At 37.4% G+C, this 22,222-nt stretch overlaps 2 protein-coding genes across 7 annotated transcripts in view; one reads left to right on the plus strand and one right to left on the minus strand.

The window, feature by feature from the left end:
* SDCBP (syndecan binding protein) overlaps positions 1–9,234 on the plus strand; it is a 29,739-nt gene extending 20,505 nt beyond the window's left edge. For 3 of the 5 annotated variants that reach the window (XM_008000708.3, XM_008000709.3, XM_008000710.3), the window contains exons 5-9: positions 2,293–2,454; positions 4,404–4,579; positions 6,024–6,195; positions 6,912–7,003; positions 8,081–9,234. In XM_008000708.3, coding sequence (XP_007998899.3) covers positions 2,293–2,454; positions 4,404–4,579; positions 6,024–6,195; positions 6,912–7,003; positions 8,081–8,135 — 657 coding nt within the window. In that variant the 3' untranslated portion in view covers positions 8,136–9,234. The remainder of the gene's footprint in view (positions 1–2,292; positions 2,455–4,403; positions 4,580–6,023; positions 6,196–6,911; positions 7,004–8,080) is intronic. The other 2 variants (XM_008000711.3, XM_008000712.3) reach the window with 1 other exon arrangement.
* Positions 9,235–9,873: 639 nt separating this feature from the next.
* Positions 9,874–22,222, minus strand: part of NSMAF (neutral sphingomyelinase activation associated factor) — a 76,231-nt gene continuing 63,882 nt past the window's right edge. For both annotated transcript variants that reach the window (XM_008000707.3, XM_008000706.3), the window contains exons 22-31: positions 21,971–22,079; positions 20,629–20,687; positions 17,080–17,147; positions 16,225–16,292; positions 15,668–15,791; positions 14,311–14,394; positions 13,152–13,302; positions 12,582–12,684; positions 12,335–12,444; positions 9,874–10,572 (exon numbers count right to left, since the gene is read on the minus strand). In XM_008000707.3, coding sequence (XP_007998898.1) covers positions 10,478–10,572; positions 12,335–12,444; positions 12,582–12,684; positions 13,152–13,302; positions 14,311–14,394; positions 15,668–15,791; positions 16,225–16,292; positions 17,080–17,147; positions 20,629–20,687; positions 21,971–22,079 — 971 coding nt within the window. In that variant the 3' untranslated portion in view covers positions 9,874–10,477. The remainder of the gene's footprint in view (positions 10,573–12,334; positions 12,445–12,581; positions 12,685–13,151; positions 13,303–14,310; positions 14,395–15,667; positions 15,792–16,224; positions 16,293–17,079; positions 17,148–20,628; positions 20,688–21,970; positions 22,080–22,222) is intronic.

The raw sequence follows: 22,222 nt of genomic DNA on the forward strand, positions 1-22,222 counted from the left end.
TGCTACTGCCAGGGTAAAGGGCCAGGCTTACACAGTACTGACAGGAGCAGGAAGCACATAGGAAGGAACGAGGTGCTTGTCACTCCAGTCACTGACAAACAACATTATAATTTGCACAGTTAGGCCCAGCATCACCAAGTAGAGTCTAGAAGGGTGGATTTGGAGCTGACAAACAGTAGCTTAATATCTGTTACCACCTACTCCTTTGACTACTCAGTATATCCACACACTTGTACAGATACTTGAATTTCATTTGACAACAACAACAACTTTATACTTTCTCCTTAAAAGATGAACTTCTTCATAAAATCAGAGTTCAGCAAACTTTATATATTGCTTTATAAACTTTATAAAGCAAACTTCATAATAAATACCTTAGGCTTTCATGGTCACTTATGATCTTTATCACATATTCTTGTTGTTTGTTTGTTTACAATCTTTAAAAATATAAAAATCATTTTTGACTCAGGGGTGTACGAAATGAAGCCATGTACCCCTCGATATAAATGAAGTTGCTCTCACCCTTTCTCTAGAAAGGGATGATACCAGTTAATGTGGCCATCTCTGGGCAGTGGTCATGGTATTGATTACTATATGATATTAATTACCCTTATAAGTATTCAAATTCCCAACAGAATATTTTTAATTTAAAGGCAAAAGTGTCAAGTTAACCACTACTAGCAATTCATACATAAAGGTAAAAGGAGGTATAGAGGAACAGAAAGATTAATTGCTGTATTTACAGGAAATATACAAATACAAAGAAGAGAGTCATAGCTGCTCTGATTCTTATTTTAGTAACTGGCCATGAGGCTGTAGTTAAAATTTAGAACTTCCTTTGTTCACTAAATGGATGTTTAGATCCCTTTGCCCTTGGGCAATACTTCAGCTGGTCTTTTTTTTAAAAAAGTTAATACCTAGAAGGGTGACCTAAACCTTCATTTTTTGTGTCTGCATCTCCAGGGTTCTTCAGTGTGCCACTTTTTCTTTTTCTTCTGTTTTATTTTAAATTAATTTGTTGCTGGAGATTTCTGTTAACTCTTCATATCTAGTGAATTTTTCATTTCACATATTTTATTTTTCTTCTCTTGATGTTCCATCCGGATCTTCCTCTCCCCAGCTATTTATTGAGGTATAATTAAAAATAAAAATTGTTTATATTCAACTGTATATCTCAATACAACTTGATGTATTGATAAACACACACACACAAACACACACATTGTGAAATGATTACCACAGTCACGGTTATTAACATATCTGTCACCTCACATAGTTACATTTCTTTTGGTGTGTGGTGAGAACACTTAAGATGTACTCTTAGCAAATTTCAAGTATACAGTACAGTATTATTAACTGTAGTTACTATGCTGTACATTAGATCTCTAGAACATACTCATAACTGAAAATTTGTACACTTTGACCAACATTTTCTCATTCTTTGCCCTGCCCACCCCCAGCCCCTGACAACCTCCCTTCTAGTCTCTACTTCTGTGAGTTTGACTCTTTTCAGATTCCACGTATAAGTGAGACCCAGACGGTACTTGTCTTTCTGTGTCTGGCTTATTTCACTTGGAATAATATTCTCTATGTTTATTCATGTTGTCCAAATGGCAGGATTTCCTCTTTTTAATGGCCTAATATTGTTCCATTTCCTTTTTGGTTGGGGAAAGGGTCCATTTAAAATAAGACACCAGTTTTGGTTAGGAAAACTTGAAAAAATTAGAAACTTGTACCATGGTACCTGACATAGGTCCCTAATGTAGGTATTCTGGAGCATTCTGGTTCGTGCATATGATTTGTTAATCATAATAATAGATGGTTATTAGAGGGGAGGAGACATAATAGTTGACTCTCTTTTGTGTGCCAGTGCCCATGCACTTTTCATTTAATCCTCTCAGTAACACTGAGGTAAGAAGTTTGCCCCTTGTATGGAAATTCTGAAAGGATAAGCAGATTGTCAAAGATCGTGACATAAAGAACCGTCTGGAAAATATTTCAAAAGTATATGGCCTTTAAGTTCAAAGATAATACATTTGAGATGAAGACAAGCCAATATACCAGTGAAACAAATGCCAGTGAATTCAAAGGACAAGAGAGAGTCATTGAATCTGTTAGAGATGATATGTGTGGGAATAAGTTAGTGAAGAATTAGTAATAGAGCCAGTGCCATTTTCATAGACATCAAACTTTATCTGAAGGAAATTATTTGTGGATTGCCCAGTTAATTATCATTGTTCTTTTCAAGGAGAGTGTTTCTAAATATTGACACATTGTATACGGTTTTGTCAGCAGTTGCTAGCAAGACCTTCCAGTGTGAACTATATGGTGGCTCCTGTAACTGGTAATGATGTTGGAATTCGTAGAGCAGAAATTAAGCAAGGGATTCGTGAAGTCATTTTGTGTAAGGATCAAGATGGAAAAATTGGACTCAGGCTTAAATCAGTAGATAATGTAAGTATTTTAAATACCTATTTGAATTTGTCTAAATATCTTACATAATTGATTAACGTTAAAATAATTTGAAATGGAAATGCTTTAATTATAATAGTGCATCTGTAGTTGAGAATATTTTAAATCTACTAACTTAAATTTGTTCAGTTGGGGATGTTCTGTTTTGCAGAGGCATAGTTGGGACTTCCAACCACATTACTTTGAAAGATGTTTTTCTTTTCTGAATATTCTAACTGGAATACATTTCACTGGCCTACATATATTATAATGTACTTTGTATAATAGAATTGTGGCAATGAAATAGAGCAGATGTGAAGGTTAAGAAAAAACTGACCAATAATAGTCAATGTGCTTTTTTTTTTTTTTTTTTTTTTTTTTGAGACACAGTCTCGCACTGTCGCCAGGCTGCAGGGCAGTGGCGCGATCTTGACTCACTGCAACCTCCGCCTCCCGGGTGTGTGCGCATTTTTAAACCAAATGATCAGTATTTAACTTGTGAGGTGGTTTTTGCAGATTTGTTATTAACATCCTTCATATTTGAATAGGTCATTTTTTGAGTAAAAGTTTCTTTCTAATTACGGCAGCCATTACTTTATAATTACCTCTCACCTTAATATACTGAATATATGAAACAGGGTTACTCTCTGAGGAACCATTTAGAATTGTTAAGGACATGCTGAGTCTTTACCCCAATTTACAGTTTCAGCCATTACCTTATTGGATTCAGTTTCAGTCATACATCTGTAGCTTAGTGCATCCAGCCTTTCAACACAGAAAATGGTAAGTGTGGTGCACTGCTGTAAATGGAGGAGGCTGATCTTGGCAGGAAGCCCCAACCCTGCCTGCCCACCCAGGGGGCTTAGGCCATTGATGATGGCCTTGCTCACTTGTATCTTATTCAAAATACATCTGTGTGCTTGGTTGGGATGCTCTGACTTTGCTGCCCTTTCTCCAAAATCTTCAGGGAATAGAGTATATTGCTGCCCCTTCCGCCAGGATTGCTCTTGTGTTCTTTCCTCTGTCCTAAAGAGAAAAGATACTTTTCATAGGCCCCTTGGCCCCACTGTAGGAAATACTTGCAGTGGATTTGTTCACTTGGCCAAAGGGCATTTGTTCTTATATGGGGTGCTACCTAGTTCTTGCTTATCACTCTATAATGTAACAGATGCGTGATAGAAATATGTGACCTAGCTTAGGATTGAGGTAGATGCACTTACATTTTATTTACCAGGCTTATTCTTCTTTTATACTTATCTATTTATATTTTGTTCAACTTCTGATTGAGATTTTACGTAAGTAAAAATATCCATGTAGTTATTTGTTAACAGTACTTGAGTTTTCTGTATTTATTTCATTGTGTGTTCTTTATAAGCCTGCGCATGTGGATTTAATATGCCCATCTTTTTAGTCTGACAAACTTTAATCTTACTTGATTATACACAATTTAGCCAATGGGTAAAGGAATGTTTCAGCTCAAAAGGTAGAATTATGACCTTAAACTGTCATTTATTAAGCTGTAAAAGAACTCACCAAACTTTTTAATATGTGACTTGCTTTTCCCCTAAATATGATTATGGACTGATAATCTGGTATTCTATCAGACTTATAGACGCTTGCATTTATTAAAGTTGTCCCACTTTATTTTCCTTAGTTTTGTATTCCAAGTTGAAGGGGGGGATTGTGGTTGGTCAGGTGGGTTATGATTTGGTATAAAAATTGCCATTGAAATCTCACTTTTTTGCCGTATTCTTTGGAGTTACTGTCTTGATAAATTTTTCAGTTTCTTTTGAGGTGATAACTGGATACACTCATATAGTTTTTCCTTTTTTTTTTTTTTTTTTTAATCACTAAGGTAGACTTTTTAACAAACAGTTGTTTCCTAATTTTCCAGCATTTTAAACCGTATCATAGTAGTGGTAAATGACGAAAATTATTTTCTTATTATCTAGGGTATATTTGTTCAGCTAGTCCAGGCTAATTCTCCAGCCTCATTGGTTGGTCTGAGATTTGGGGACCAAGTACTCCAGATCAATGGTGAAAACTGTGCAGGGTGGAGCTCAGATAAAGCGCACAAGGTGCTCAAACAGGCTTTTGGAGAGAAGATTACCATGACCATTCGTGACAGGTAAGCTGTTACTAAACAGCTCAAATGAAAATTCAATACTAGTTTTCCATTTTTTTGGGCTTTCAGAGTCTGTGAATGTATTATTTTGTTGCAGAAAATGATAAAATGTTATTGATGACCCTTACAGTCTTGCAGCTGTGTGGTGCAGACTGTTTGTTTTTAAAGCATGTTTTTAAAGCATTCTGATATGATACCTTATTTCGGAATTTATAGGACAAATCTCTCTAGAAAATAGAAAATGTATGTTGGAGAAGTAACTGAGTAGCAGGGTATCTCTGGGCTCACTTTCCGACTTACTGCTTAGATACATCTGGCCTAGTTTTATCAGGACTCCCAAACTGTAGACATACTATCACAGTGGTCCCTCATTGTGAGGGTCATAGCCCATGCAGACTTCCAAGTAGTGTGGGAGTTCTGAAAACCGTATCAAGACTTTTGGGTAGTTATGAAGCAGTAGTTTCCAAGAACATGGAATATTCTGTTTAGCAGCTCATTCACTTAGACCTTAAACATTTAGCACATGAAATAGGGGCCTCCATTTATTTTCTTGTCTACTCCGTACCCAATTAAGGGTAGACCTGTATCACATTGCTATAGTAAGCCTTTGAGTTTTTGTTCCTTCTCAGTGAAACTTCTGTTTTATCTTTGTGTTTCCAGTTGCTCATTCAGTTTAGGTATTTAGTAAATGTTTCAGATGAATGTCCTTTTTACAAGTAAGCAGAGTTTCAAAGAGTAAGTTGTACTAACAGGAAGAAATGCCTCTTCTGAATTTAATATTGTAAACACAAGTTTATCATAAAACCCTTATGATAACATGATAACAGAGTTTATAGAGAATCAAGCAAATGTAACTGGTGTAACAACTTTAGAGGGACAGCTGGATGCCTTTTAATAATAGCTGCATGCCTTCCTTTCCAAAGGGGCTTGAAGAACTTAATGTCTTACTGCTGCTCTAGTTTTTCTTTTCAAATATAGCAGTGTATAAAATTTTCAAAGTCAAGTTGTGAGAAATATTTTAGAGGTTTTAAACAAAAGAAATAGTTCCTAAATATGATTTGGCTGTAGAAAATACCAAAAGTTAATAAAAAATAAAAATTATTTTTACCACTGTGATTTAGTTAAAAAGCTTATCTTATTCTTAATGCTGTAAAGTCTGATTAATTATAAAGGAAAAACATTGATAAAACCATATAAAGCAGTTGTCTTTGATACTTAAAGAAGGAAATGTTGATTAGTAAATCAGTCAAACCATAATGAATAAACTTAAAAAAAACTTTTACACAAAGATGTTCTGTGAATGTATAAAATCAGAGCTGTAAGTTGCTCTTATTAGAAACAGTGTTTATTATAAAAGTATCCAATATGGCAACATTTATGGTATATGAAATCCATTAAAATGTTTACCTTAGAATTAAGTTTTTAATATAACCCATTATGTTTGTAGGCCCTTTGAACGGACGATTACCATGCATAAGGATAGCACTGGACATGTTGGTTTTATCTTTAAAAATGGAAAAATAACATCCATAGTGAAAGATAGCTCTGCAGCCAGAAATGGTCTTCTCACAGAACATAACATCTGTGAAATCAATGGACAGAATGTCATTGGATTGAAGGTAAGGAACAGACTTTGTGCCATGTTCTGCTGCAGTTTTAGAAAATGTCTGTCTTTTGACTGTATTTAGGTGGTGCTGTTTTCACAGTGACTTAGGTGGGAGATGGGGAACGTGGGGCCTGGGTTCTTGCTCTAGAGCGGGGTGGAATAAATGATTTCAGAAGTACCTCACACTAGAATTCTGTGGAAATATGGGCAACAAAGATTTTTATGACATTCTAAATGAATAGTTGCCCAACATTTCTCAATCCAGGAATGTAAGCAAATGAATAATAGTTTTGGTTCATATTAATACTTTATTTTTATAGTTTTTCTCCTCCACAAATTCCTAAATAAGTCTGTCTTAAGGTCAAAAAGTTTTAAGCATGACCTCCTCATTTCATAGACTTTGATTTAGAATACACAGTTAACTAAGAGGAGATGGTAGTATTGTATATGGGGAAAATTATTTAATATTCAGAAAGGAAAAGGTTTTTTTTGGACTAAAATATTCAACTCAGTTTACTTAAGCAATCTGGTTACTACCTGTAAAATAGTGTACAATTAAACTTGGTAAGAAATACTAGAAAAAAATTAGAAATACCAAGCAGGATTTTAGAGATCTTAACAAAACGTAACAGGACATATATTTTGTATTTCTTTACCAAGACTGGCATAGTTTTGTATTTATTAAATAAAGCCTCTGTGGAATTGATTTTTAATATGTGTTTTTATCAGGACTCTCAAATTGCAGACATACTATCAACATCTGGGACTGTAGTTACTATTACAATCATGCCTGCTTTTATCTTTGAACATATTATTAAGCGGTAAGTAAACAATTCCTCAACTTAATGCATATGGTCGTGTGACTTAATGTAAACACTATAGTTTAATTCTCAGCCCTTTGGGTCTTTTACCTAAGGAATGAATACTGGTGTTTATCTAGAAATTTGAAGTAAGTTATTTAAGTCAGCGGGGTTGGTAAGGATGAGCTCTTACAACTTCCCAAGTATGGAATAAAATCCACATATACTTTCCTCAGTTTTGATATTGCATAGTAGAAAAAAAGAATGCAAGGAAAAGTGGGCATGCTTTTAGCTTTCAATTGCAGTACAATTGACTGCAGTTGTACTGCCTACCACTCCTCTGCTCAGTATAAATATAGTTGTAGTGGTTCGTAATGGAGAATTCTTGCTGGTGGAATGCTAGGAGTAAGTTTCCCTTCTCTCCAGAATCTCAGGAAGCAGATAGACATGTGTGGTGTGTTGGTGCTATCTGTGCTCAGGAACTGAGGATTAGAAAGCCAATCAGAAATGAAAAGAGGCAACAAGGTTACTTCTATACAGCTTTTCGTATCCTAGCATCTACCATAGCTGTTTTTGTCAAGCCAGCTTGGAATCCTTCTTTCAGAAGCTCTATCATGCATGTGAAAATGAGATTTAAAAGATTCATAAACATAACCATTGTAATGAAATTTTTATGTTGGCTTCTGGATAGAATGCACCTCCCTACGCTTGGAAGGGGTAAAAAGGAGTTATTGTCATGACTAATTGTTCTAAGGTTCTCTTTTCTTAAATCACTGATGGATCCCTCTACCCCAACTCATCACAGCCTTGTCATTTTCTGTTTTTTAAAAATCACCAGGTTTAATGTACAAGAATTCATTTGTATCCTAACTTCTCTAGCCAAATACAGATAGCCTTTCCCACTGAGTGTCTGTCAACAACTAGGTTACCAGAGATGCTTCTGGACTCATTTAAAAGATCTTTCCCTTCTCTCCATTCACATTTGATGCTAACAGGTGCTAAATTGGAATTGGGAATTTTCTTGGATTAACATAGCATTTTCGGGGGGGGGGGGGGGGGACAGAATCTCAGTATATAATAAAAGCACTTCTCTTGTAGGATGGCACCAAGCATTATGAAAAGCCTAATGGACCACACCATTCCTGAGGTTTAAAATTCACGGCACCATGGAAATGTAGCTGAACATCTCCAGTTTCCTTGTTTGGCAACTTCTGTATTATGCACATGAAGCTTTCCCGGAGCCAGCAAGCATATGCTGCATGAGGACCTTTCTATCTTACATTATGGCTGGGAATTTTACTATTTTCATCTGATACCTTGTTCAGATTTCAAAATAGTTGTAGCCTTATCCTGGTTTTACAGATGTGAAACTTTCAAGAGATTTACTGACTTTCCTAGAATAGTTTCTCTACTGGAAACCTGATGCTTTTATAAGCCATTGTGATTAGGATGACTGATACAGGCTTAGCTTTGTGTGAAAACCAGTCACCTTTCTCCTAGGTAATGAGTAGTGCTGTTCATATTACTTTAGTTCTATAGCATATTTGCATTTTTAACATGCTACCATAGTACATTTAGAATGATTGCCTTTGATTTTTTAAAAAAATTCTGTTTGTGTGTAAAATGCCAATTAAGAACACTGGTTTCATTCCATGTAAGCATTAAACAGTGTATGTAGGTTGCAAGAGATTGTGATGATTCTTAAATTTTAACTACCTTCATTTAATATGCTTAAACTGTCGCCTTAACTATGTTAAGCATCTAGACTAAAAGCCAAAATATAATTATTGCTGCCTTTCTAAAACCCAAAATGTAGTTCTCTATTAACCTGAAATGTACACTAGCCCAGAACAGTTTAATGGTACTTACTGAGCTATAGCATAGCTGCTTAGTTGTTTTTGAGATTTTTTAGTCAATGCATAATGGAAACTTCTTTCTTCTAAAAGTTGCCAGTACCACTTTGTGAGAAGTGAATCACTATATATTTAATGTAAAAGTTATTACACTAAACAGGATAAACTTTTGACTCCTCTTTTGTTCATTTGTGGATTAAGTGGTATAATACTTAATTTTGACATTTGACTCTTAGGATTATGTAACCTAGCTACTTTGGGATGGTCTTAGAATATTTTTCTGGTAACTTGTTCCATTTCCTGACTCCTTGCAAACAAAATGATAGTGACATTTTATCCTGACTTTTTTCTTCTTTTTGGTTTATGTCTATTCTAATTAAATATGTATACATAAAGTTACATTTTAGTCTGTCTGTTACTGCATCATTTGCTTTCACCAAACTTATGCATGATCTAGAAGATAGGCAGGTGAAATTCACTTTCAGCTATGGGAGACATCATTTCCCAGAACAAGCTGACATTCAGGGGCCCTAAGAACAGCTCACAGTGCTGAGACTGAGTGTCAGGAAAATTGCTTCCAGCTGGGAACCCCAGATTACCAGGGCCAAGAGAGCTGGTTCACCCCTGCCATGCAGCAGGAACTCATTGAGGCTACTGACTGTCCCTAGCAATAATACTTAATAACACTTGAAACTGACTTTGAAAATTCTATTAGTGTGGTCTGACTCAAGTTTTTTCTCCTATATCATACTACTTGTAAGATACCACAATGTTTTTAAAGAGTACAGAAACAGTAAGTCGCACAATTAACCATGGTTCAGAGGTTGAATATAAAAGAAAATCTGCTACTGCTATACAGCTTACCTTGTTTGAAATTTAGAAGCGAAAAAAATACTGGATTATCTACCTGAGTCTGAAGATAACTTCAAAAGTAATGGAATTACATTCATATCACTAAATATGGTTTTCTAGAAGATGATTCTAGATCTGTGGTCTTAAAAACACTAGTCTTAAGTTACTTAAATAAAATGAAGAGAGTTTTCTTTAGAGAAAAATATTTTTAATGTAGAAAAGATGAATAGCTATAATGAAATACAAACCGTTCCTATACACAGTAAACTTACTGTTATAAGAACTGCTAATCCTCCAGGTTCTTAGAATCTGGGTACAGCATTATAGAAAGTAACCACTCTATGAAAACATACACCCAAAACCCGATGGGTAGCAATTGTGAGAGATTAGGAAGACAAAACAGATTCAGAAGTAGCAGAGAATACTGCACATTTTCTTGGAAAATTCTTAATTTTTCAGTGCTTTCTGACAAGTTTCCCTAGCCCAATTTATCTCTTAGCTGTTTTCTGCTACCCCGCCCTGTCTTCTGACAAGCATCATACAGGGATGATGATCTGCCTTACAATGTAACATGTTTTCCCTAGCACTGCCACATTTTATCTGCCTTAAGATAATGGCAACTAATGGCTTTCAACAAAGTCACCATGATTTAGAAAGTTTAAAACCACAAATTTTCCATGTGGTAAAACTTCTAATTACTAGCATTGCACATTCGCCAGTCCGTTTAAACGTTTGGTTTAAAAATGCATTAAACAGAGTTCAACTTAATATTCAGGAGAGGAAAAGGCACTTAATACTGCAATTTCCAGAAAATAATTTGTCTGTCTTCCCCTCCCGTGATGATACTGCTGCACTGTTCATTCATCCATATACATGTCACAGCACCTGAGAGAAAGACATTTTGGTTAGGTAGGAAGTTGACCAGGAGGCACCCAAAGATAAACTTGACTCTGATGCTTACTCTTGCTTTGCTATTCATTTATTAAACAAGTGAAGTAAGTTCTATTTTTTTCTTGTCTTCTTCCTATAATAAAACCCTTGAATAAATTAAAAATAATTGCTTGGTACAAAGATCTCGTGAGGAATAATAAACCATTTAAGTGTAAATCTAAAGCCAAAACAACTGGAAATTATGGATATAGCACAGAATGCAAATAAATACCTTGGCAAAGTAAGTATAATACAGGTATAACATGAGAAAAGTTAGGAGACAGATGTGAAGGAAAAGGTAGGGAATTGGTGTAAGGTTATTGGTTTATTTCCTTTTCCACTGGAAGGGGTCAAATGACATTAAAGTTTGTAAGTAGAGAACTAAAGTCACAAATAATTTCATTTTTTTGAAACAGTCTCGCTTGCTCTTATCCAGGCTGGAGTACAGTGGCATGATCAAGCTCACTGCAGCCTCTCTCTCCTGGGCTCAAGCTATCCTCCCATCTTAGCCTCTTAAGTAGCTGGGACCACAGGCATGTGCCACCACACTTGTCTAATATTTCTGATTTTTAGTAGAGATGAGGTTTTGCTATGTTGCCAAGGTTGGTCTCAAACTCTTGACCTCAAGCAATCCTCCCATCTTGGCTTCCCAAAGTGCTGGTATTACAGGCCTGAGCCACTGAGCCTGCCCCAGAATTTTTAAGGTATACATTTAAGAAGAAATAACCATATGAAGTTGTGACACAGGGAAGGGAATGAAGGTAGGAAGTTACTGCTTACAGTGGGAAGTCAAGGGGTAACAGGAGACACTAGAAGAATTAAAAACCAAGTCCTCCAAATGATCAGAAAGCAAGAATTTGTAAGCACTTGAATCTCCAAGAAATATTACTAAATGAAAAAAAAGGCCGGAAAAGTTTAATATTATACTTCACATAAACAATTTTATACACATATACCCTCTCTTATTCACAGGACACACACTGATAAAGTACTGTAAGGAGGACTGGGAGGTAGAAGTCAGCGGTAGAAAGAAGCCTTAATTTTCATCGTAGTTCCTTTTGTATTGTTTTTGGGTTTCTTCTTTTTTTTTTTTTTTTTTTTTTTTGAGACAGAGTCTCACTCTGTCACCCAGGCTGGAGTGCAGTGGCTGGATCTCAGCTCACTGCAAGCTCCACCTCCCGGGTTTACGCCATTCTCCTGCCTCAGCCTCCCGAGTAGCTGGGACTACAGGCGCCCGCCACCTCGCCCGGCTAGTTTTTTGTATTTTTTAGTAGAGACAGGGTTTCACCGTGTTAGCCAGGATGGTGTCGATCTCCTGACCTCGTGTTCCGCCCGTCTTGGCCTCCCAAAGTGCTGGGATTACAGGCTTGAGCCACCGTGCCCGGCGGGTTTCTTCTTTTTTCTTTTTTCCTATTCTAAAGATTTAAGATCATACTATTATCTTTTAAAAAATTATAGCTTTACAGTGGTTTTTAATTCTCCATATGAAAGTTAAAGACTTCCTTTTTGGAGTCTGATGCCTGTTGACATAAATCTAAATCCTGAGTAACCTACGAGATGCAGATCACCTGGCCAATCAAGAGGCTCCAGGGACATGTTTATAGCACGGAAAACCATGGGTGTTTTTTGCCCAAGAAGTGTGTTCCCTGATGGAAAAGGCAGGCTTGAGTTCATTATCTTGAGAAAAAAGATCAAGACAACCGCAGTAGCTGCTTACCTGTGTGGCCCTGTATTCTCTCACTGATTTTTGCTCCAAGGAGGTCCCAAACAAGCAGTTCACCAGACTGACTTCCAGATAAAACGGAATTTCCATCCCAGACAAAGCACCTGCAAGAATGATTCAGGAATAGTCCTTTCTTCATCATGAAAGAAGGACTATATTAAACTGGCCATTGTAAGCCCAAATGAAGTGATCATGAACGTGTCTGTAAATGTCTTCGCCCCCAGTAACTCACAAACTATACCTCTGGGGCTCATCTGATGTCATGGAGGAGATGAGCATTCCTGTCTGCACATCAATGACATTAAGACAGCCATCTGCTCCTGTGCTGAGGACGTGGCGGCTATCTGCAACACAAGATGAGACTCAGACATGAGTGACAGCTTCAGAATGTGGTTTAGATTATTCTGGATATTATTTCTGAGTCCAGTGGCCTAATCTCCACATTCATTTTCTTCAAAACCCTTGTATTTAAGCAATGACTGTCCTCTCCTTGGAATGGTTCCAGCTCTTTCCAAGACGCAGGGATGAGATGACCCTTTATCTCAATGAGTTCATTGTTATCTTATAAATTAATTTCTCTAATGAGTTGAGGAATTAAAAATATCCAAATCTGCTTTTCTACCTGATGCAGATGCCACAAGTATACTGCACCCTGGCATAAAGCAGTGTTAGCTATTGGCAAAACCTCTTTTACCAGCAGATAGTGTTTTTCTTTGTAAATTTTAATTGTTTATTTCAAAAGTAACAATATTGTTTATGTCAACATTCCAATTTACCTAGTATTATCTGTTTTAAAAAGGATAATATCTACCTGGGCTAAAAGCAGTGTCACATACAATCCCTGAATGGCATGGAATCTGGTGCATTAAGGTGGCCGTTGTGAGGTCCCAAATATTCACTGTGCCTTCTTTGGTGCCGGAAACTAACAGTGTGCTTGCAGGATTTAAACTGATTGTATCTACCTAAGGAAGAAAACACATTGATACATATTTCATTTAGATTTGTGGTCATTAGCTATGTTTCTCTAGTCTGATTCAAATATGTAGTCATCATGATATAAATTAAACTCCATTGTGCAGTGTGCTGATGTTGCTAATGCAGATATATTTCAGCATCATCCTACTGATTAATAACATTTAAAAAATGAAATTAAATTCTTTATAAGCTAGTGAATACAAGAAAAAATGAAAATGAAGTATTGCTAGAGTAAATGTAATGCTGTTTTAAAATAGCTTAAAACTGACAGTCTCAGAAAGATAACTCTATGAATAAAAAATTATAGTGAGGCACCAAACTGCCTGAAGCACAGCCAGTCCATGATTATTTGAGGGTTTCGTGGGAGTGGGGGAATCTCTCAAGGCTATGCTTGCGTATCATCATGAATTGCATACTAAATATTTCTCAAACTCAGCTAATCTGAAGACCATGGAAATTCGGCATCAGTTCACAACTTAGAGAAAAGGCAGTACTGTCAATTACAGCGTAAAATGCAGCAGCGTGACCCGGAGAAAACCGAGCAAGTGAGAACTGAGTGCCTGTTGGCACTGCATGCACTTGACCACCGCAGACAGCTGGTCACTGTCCCCCACTGTTGGATGGGTGTCTCCTGGACAGATGGTCCCCTTCCACCTTCTGGAACAGAAAACATGAAGGATCATAGGCCCTATCTTGTTGCCCTAAAGAGTTTGAGGGTACCCAAATATTCAACGTCCTGCTCAGAAACTACTATTTTAGAATTCTAGTTGGATGGTAGCTAATTCTCAGGGAAATGTGCAAAGAAGTAAATTGGAGGAAAAAACAAAACCAAGTAGACTTGGAAACCTAAAAAGTCAACACCAAACTGAGATTTAGCCTATAATCTTCCATTAACCAAATAAAGCAAAACAACATCAACAAAACCAAAAACCTTCTTCCAGCCCAACCCCTAGACTTTTAAGGTCAGTTTTCTGCAGTTTGTTGCTGGTACTCACACTGACATCATGTTCCAGCTCAGCCAGCAAGTCAAAGTGGTGTCTTTTGGTGCCTGGCATCTCCGCAGGAACACCAGACCACACCTAGGATGGAACATATTGCAGAAGGTATTTTCAAACATTTAACATAAAGTCATTTCTAGTGCATTCAAGAACATCTCCTCTGCTCAATTTCCATTTAACAGACTTGCCAATAAAGTTAAGCTGCACAGCTCCTCCTGCCTATGCCTGCACTTTTCCCCACCAGCACGTGCTTGCTTACCATCCCTTGTTTGTGCCTGTGTGTTTCTATCACCTGCACTAGCTGCTGTAATCATGTGACTTTAGTATGTGAACTAAGGAAATATGAGTGTAGAAGTGTTACAGTGTTTTGAGAACACTATTAATGTTTCAAGAAGACCAAAAAGGATGTTACCCCCAAAATAACTAAAAATAGGGACAGGCAAATAAACTTATCTACAAGAATGGAAGAAAAATTTCTGAAAAACTCCTGGAGGAATTCTAATAATTTTAGGTTCTTGCTTTCTTTTACACCAACACAAAATAGAAACTGAAAATAATGAAAGCTTGTGTGGTTTACGTAAGATTCCAAAGAAAAGACCGAACATAGTCCTGCATTGAAAGAATGGCGAATGAATGTAAATTCAGATATTTTAAGTTTAAATAAAATGTGTCTTTTAATGATTCCCCACTTTAACTTGACATTTCCTAATTAACTATAATCCGTTCTGATCATGGCAGATGAAAGGGGCTGCTACTATACATTTCTTTCTAACTCTGCTATTGAATGAATGCTAGACCATTCCCCCCACAATGGAATATACAGTACAGAAATAATGATAAACTTCCTATTATATTAAGAAGTGGCTATAATTCCCACCACTGCACTCTAGCCCCAGCCTGGGTAACAGAGCAAGACATTGTCTCTAAAAAAAAAATAAAGAAGTGTTTTTTTAAATAAAAAATAAAAAGAATGTACATATCACGAAGTATGTGATATGTAAGGATATTGACTGTTATTGCCTATGTTTAAAATATATATATTATTACATAAAGAAAAAAATATATAAGTATATGTAATATTTAACAGATATTGTATTTTAAATATAAATAATATATGTAATACATAAATATATATTATAGACATAGTTTATATATATTTTTTAAACACAGGCAATAACATTCAATATCCTTACATATCATATGCTTTGTGAAAAAGAGTGAAGCGACTGAACACATTAACAACAGGTAGCTGAGTGGCTTATAATATCTGAACGTACAAACATTTTAAGCTAAAAATTATATATATGCCATATAGCACACCAAGTTAAACAATTTTTTAAAATTATATATTAACCTTCACTGTAGAGTCCCACGATGCAGAATATAGCCTGTTGTCATGCCAACAGATCTTACTAACAGCATCATCATGTCCCATTAATGTGTCCTGGCGTCTTCCAAATGCTATGGAATAAAAATAGCTAAAAGATAATGAGAAGTATTAAAACAGTAGTCTGGCTTAATTTTAAGGCTCTTAAACAAATATCAAGGAAACATTACGTTCTTTAATTCTATACTTACTAAGGCTCACTAGAATTACAAATTGCTTGTTCTCAAATTACTAAATCAAAATATTCAAAATTTGAATTTAAAATTAGAAATTTCCATGTCTGGCTCATTTGTGTTTTCACCTCAATTTAAAGCTTAGAGAAAAACAGACTCCAATTGTAGAAGTTATTCAATTCAAGTAATCATATTCAAATCCAACCATACTGTCCTCATCTTTAATATTTGTTCCCTTTAGAAAACAGTGCTGTATCCAGGCAGGGAAAGCTTCTGGCTTTTCACACCTCATGTCCACAGACGCAGCTATTCTGCACGTGGAATCACAGAGTGGGGAGCACAGATACATACACATTATTATCCCATGAAGAAGTTATGACAGTGGCATCTCCTGGTAAAAGTAAACAAGACGATAAAGCCTGAAATACAAATGATTTGACATTAACAATCTATAATAACTAGTAAGTCTCAAACACAGTAAAGCTTCTTGTAAGTTCTCCCAAAAATTAATGCTCAAATTCTCTTCATGGTGGCTCTCCTATTTACACAGATTTTCTCAACTGGCTAATTCTAGCTGTGGGGTTTTTTCCCAAACGCAGGAAGAAATGTCCACATGTGTCAAGGGTATTTATGACCTAGGCTGATGACTCTCCAGGGTCCTGCCCCGGGCTGGAAGAAGCCCACTCACGCTCTGGAGTAAATCTCCAGTGGGGGGCGGGCTGGAGAAGATTCTCAAGAAAGAAAATACCCACTCTGGACTACAGACTTGTGTGGGTAAGAAAACCTTCCAAAATTCTTTAGAGAATTTCCAGAACTTTTGCATGATTTACATTAAAAATAAAATGTGTTCTTTCAGAAGAATTGGTTTTGTCATATTAGATATTCTACCAACTCAGAGATGCAAAAATGAAGTAGCACATAACATTTAGTCTGACAGCTAAAAAAAAAGGAAAGGTTTATTAAGTAGAATTCTACTGGGTAGCTCTCCAAGTATTTTAAGCTAAAAATGAAATCACAACAGTATGAGAAAATGGCGACCTGAAAAAAATTTTAAATTGAAATTAGAAGTAATCTAAGGTATTTGCTAGATTTACCACACAGGAATAAACTCAACTGTTTTGGGAGAAATAAAGTATCATTGTATGTGTGTGGATAAAACAAACTACTACACGGATTTCTATCATAATACTAGTAAGATGAACTCACCATATTTGAAAATGATATGCTTCTCTGCAGCATTTTTGATTCTTTAGAAAACATCTTCAAAGTGGAATCTAATTTAATAATAAGAAGTGGACAGATAAGAAATATTTCCTAACTATTACAGATGCCAAAGAACAGCTGCTCTTCTTGTTCCTCGTGGCCAACAGTACACTTTATACTCCAAAGTATAATCTTACGGAAAACTGAATGTAAACAGAGGTAGATGACCTAAGGTCTCATCCAACATTAAGATTCTATGACCAGTAACCCCATGACAAAAACATCAATTTAAAATTCCAGAGCTGGGCAAGGTGGCTCACACCTGTAATCCCAGCACTTTGGGAGGCTGAGGTGAGAGGATCACTTGAGGCCAGGAGTTCGAGACCAACCTGGCTAAAATGGCGAAACCCCACCTTTACTAAAAATACAAAAATTAGCCAGGCATGGTGGCACATGCCTGTAGTCCTGGCTACTTGGGAGGCTGAGGCAGGAGAATCACTTGAACCCAGGAGGCAGAGGTTGCAGTGAGCCGAGATCGTGTCTCGAAAAAAATAAATAAATAAAAATAAAAAAAAAAAAATTCCAGCACAGACATGGTAGGTATACTGTTGACATTTCGGCATGATTCCAGGCAGAAATGTCATAGCTGGTACATGCAGAAAGTTACAGGAAGGAAAATAGCAATTTTAATAGTAACATTGAAATAGTAATTTGAATACTAAATAAGACAAAAAGATCTTGGCAATATGTTTTCTTAAAAAAAATTGCCCAATTACAGTGTGATACCCTTGCACTGAACATTAGTTATAGAAGGGAACCACTGACTTTCTAAATAATAACAAAGTAGAAATTAAAAATCCAAGCATTTAATTTTCTTGTTTTTGAGAGAGAGTATCACTCTGTTGCCCAGGCTGGAGTGCACTGGTGTGATCTTGGCTCACTGCAACTTCTGTCTCCTAGATTCAAGCAATTCTTGTGCCTCAGCCTCCCGAGTAGCTGGGATTTTTGGAGTGCGCACCATGCCTGGTTAATTTGTGTATTTTTAGTAGAGACTGGGTTTCACAATGTTGGCCAGGTTGGTCTCGAACTCCTGGCTTCAAGGGATCCGCCCCCCTCAGCCTCCCAAAATGCTGGGATTACAGGTATGAGCAACTGCGCCCGGCCTCAAAACAACCTCTTAAACCAAGACTCACAAATTACAAGACCTTACTGCGCTTCGAACATCCTATATTTGAGATATGTAACAATCTATTTTCTAACTTACACAGCATGATGTCGGAATGATCTTTAAATAATTTCTTCGGCACAGTATAACTTACTAATTCAACCCAATTTTTGCAACCCCAACACACAGAATTCCTGACAATTTAGAAACACGAGCCTCAATAAGACACTCTTCAGCATTAATCTGAAACCGAAAATGGAAGAATGAACACAGTATCACTTGAACTTTTCCCTGAGCAGTATAATTAGATCTGATAGTCTTCCCAACCTTGCTTTTGGTTAGGCAATTCTGAGCATTCACCACAAAATCTATTTAAGATGATTAATTTGGGGCATCCTACGTTAGATAAAGATGTTTTACTCTCCTTGATGTCTAGGGGTTAGGATTTGGTGCTCTCACTGCAGCAGCCTGGGTTCATTTCTCAGTCAGGGAACCAAAAAGATGGAAAAAGAAAACAATAAAAGAAAGAAAAGATGTTTTTCTTGAAATCAAGGTCCCCTGTACTAGAGGTGAGATCACGTTAAAGACTGCAGGAAAAGCTACGCTCATAAGTGGCGGGTTGTGTGCGTGCCCACATACCTAAACATACTGTATACTAGAAGAAGATATGTAACTTTGCGGTGACCATCAGGACACATATAAATTAGTAATATTAATTATGAAAATCTAAATATGAGAAGAAACAAACAGAAAAAAACAAAAGCTTTTGACTTTATTTTTAAACTCTCGGCCGGGCGCAGTGGCTCATGCCTGTAATCCCAGCATGTTGGGAGGCCAAGGCAGGCAGATTACCCGAGGTCAGGAGTTCAAGACCAACCCGGCCAACACGATAAAACCCCATCTCTACAAATATACAAAAATTAGCCAGGCACGATGGTGGGTGCCTGTGATCCCAGCTACTTGGGAGGCTGAGGGGGAAGAATCGCTTGAACCCAGGAGGTGGAGGTTGCAGTGAGCCAAGATCGCGCCATTGCCCTCCAGCCTGGGCGACGGAGTGAGACTCTGTCACAAAAAACAAAAACAAAAACCTCTCTCTCCTTTATTGGGAAAATCCACAGAGAAGTGACATAATGCTTAATAAGCCTCAGAGGTTTGAAGCCACAACGCTCATAAAATTCATGGTTCACAAGGTCATACAAGTATACTGAGCTGAAGGATTTAACAAACCATCCCAGACAAATCCTGCTAAGAACTCAGGTTTTGCTTAAAGATAAAGCATTTTGTCTGAGGCTATAATGTTGGCAAACTCCACAGGTAGAAATCCTGGCAAAATACAGATTGCTTCCTTCTATCAGAGAAGTGCCTCGGTGACCCTGGCGTGGCCCAGTTTGGGAACTGCACGGGAACTTCCGTTTGGTCTACTGTGTAGAATCACTTCTGTGCTTTGTGGAAAATTTTTTTTATATACAATCCAAGACAGTATTTGAAAAAGAACAGAATGAAATGCTACAGATCATAAACCATGATAACAGAATCTGAGAGTAGTAATTCTGATTTTCCTAGAAGTGTTTAGTTGGATAGCACCTTGTCTTAATGAATGAAAAATATAATTTCCTATGATAAGGACTAAAGAACAAGTAGCCTTATTTTAAAAAGTTACAAACTTTGTCAGAACGAGTTGTTTTCTCACGGAAGCAGGAATAAAGATACGACCCTTTCGCCTCTGCATCTTCCAGAGTGCCAACACAGTGCTCTCAACATGATAAGGTCAAGACATACTTTAATAAATAATATATAACGCAGACTACCAGGGAGAGAACAGTGGTGTATATAGTAAGGGATGCTTTCTGCTATATAGCTATAATAAGTCATATCAATGACACACTGCAAGGGTTTTTATAATTTTGATAATGTAGAAGCATATTAAATAATATATTAATGTGATTTTGAGCTAAATCAAATATTCTGAAGAAATATACACTGAATGACAGAACTGAAAACCATAACAGCAAGTCTGCATCTCCACGTGCTGACAGGCACACGCCGATTTCTGATACAGCACTTGTGACTCACAGCCAACCCCAACAAGTGGACAGGGCACCCTCTTATGGCAGGCGGGAAGGACCTGACCCAGCAAGGGTGTGGAAAGGAGGCTGTTTCTGTCCTTTACCCTCAACTCTGGGAAACCTCATCAGCAACAGAAAGATGTTTCATTATTATTTTCGGCAAATTACGATGAAACTCTGTGTAATGTACCACAAAGGAACTGCTCTAAGTTTACGTGGAGGCAGCACATGCAAGTACAGTCCTTGACCGCGAGCTACATGATAAAGAACTCAGACATTCTAGGATTCTGGTGAAGTCGCCTTTCAGGGAGAAACACTGACCTTGGGATGTTGTGAACACTGAAGATCCATTGCGAGAGACTGTGATTCCAGTAACTGCTCTGCTCAAAAACAAAGTTTCACAAATTACTACTCATCACGTGTTAGGACACCTGCTTTCTTTCACGTCCTTGAGTTACTTTTACCAAGTTTCCTTAATTTTTTTCTTCACAGTATGCCTGCCGGATCTGTCCCAGCATAAACCTGCCATTACCAAATCACCGCCTGGCAACTTCTCATGTTCTGGCAACACCTGTGGCTAGAAAACATCCCCCTCTTTGCTTCCCTGGGTTCCGCATGCAATGCTTCACATATTCCTGACAATTTCTGGCAATTGGAAAACTCTTCTCCTTCTATTCCCTCTCGTTTGACCATCACCAAAGGGACAAATTCTTCTTCATAGTCACTTCATTTGCTCATTACTGAAGCTAATTTACTCAGTGACTATTCAATGATGAGAAAATTGGTTCCAGCCTGTCCTCTAAAAGGATTATTCAGTCTTCACTATCTTGGATTACAAGGTCCCTTCCTATGTGCCATTTAAAGAAGTTGAGAAAAGACAGCCATTGTCATCACGAATCGGCCAAAACTCCTTGTTTCTCTTCGGGAGGCTGCATTGTGACATGAAGCCATCCATCTAATGCAGAGCAGCATGCCCAGCTCCACCCATGACCAATATGCCGGAGGCGCTGTCTACGGTCATGCAGCAAGGTGGGGCCTAGTCTCTGGACCTGGGTTTCCTCTCTGTAGCAGGATGAACAGGCTAGGTCAGTGCTTCTCAAGCCTTTCTACCAGAGAACATGAAGGTCTTAACGACAGAGGGCAGAGAACACACATGTCATCTCTGGGTCCAACAGCAAGCCCAATTTCTTAGAAGTATAATTATTGTTATAATTATTGTTTTTAAAATTCATGTGAACTTTGCAATGTTCTCTGAGAGAGCTAATTATTTTTAAAAGGAGGCTTTTCGCCTACATTATGTGTAAATTCAACACTTTTGGGGGTATATATCACACTTCTCCCATCACAGATGCAAGGAGCTGTGTACCCCAATTTGAGAGGCACAAAACTGGCTGCTCTCTGCAGACCACATCTTGTACTGTGAAGTGACAGACTGCAGAAATGACAGCATGGTAGCCACCACAAATCATTTCGTGCCAAACTTTCCCTACTACATCCACCTCAGGTGGAGATCGCTATAGACATTTGGGGGAGATTTTTCAAAATCAAGACAACATTGAAAGGGAATGTTCCCTGACTCAGCTTAAAACAGTTTAATCCCATGCCAAGACCCTAACTTTCGCCAGGACCATCAGCTGCTGAGAAGAAGCAGAGATATTCTTACTCTTTGTGGATTTTATAGTGCTCGTGTAACTGCAGTTTGGTGATGTTATTCCAGGCCAGCGTTTTGCTTTCTTCGGTCAGGTCTTCAAAAGACTCTTCACCTGGAGAGACTACATTACATTTTCGCTAAGTCAACTAAGTTACCAACAGACAACAGCATCAGATTCACAACATTTTCTATTAAAATCAAACAACTAAGAAACGAAACACCCTGTCCCAATATGACTGCTTTGAAATGTACCTGTTAGATGGT

Source organism: Chlorocebus sabaeus, chromosome 8, assembly GCF_047675955.1.
Source record: "Chlorocebus sabaeus isolate Y175 chromosome 8, mChlSab1.0.hap1, whole genome shotgun sequence".
NCBI lineage: Eukaryota > Metazoa > Chordata > Mammalia > Primates > Cercopithecidae > Chlorocebus > Chlorocebus sabaeus.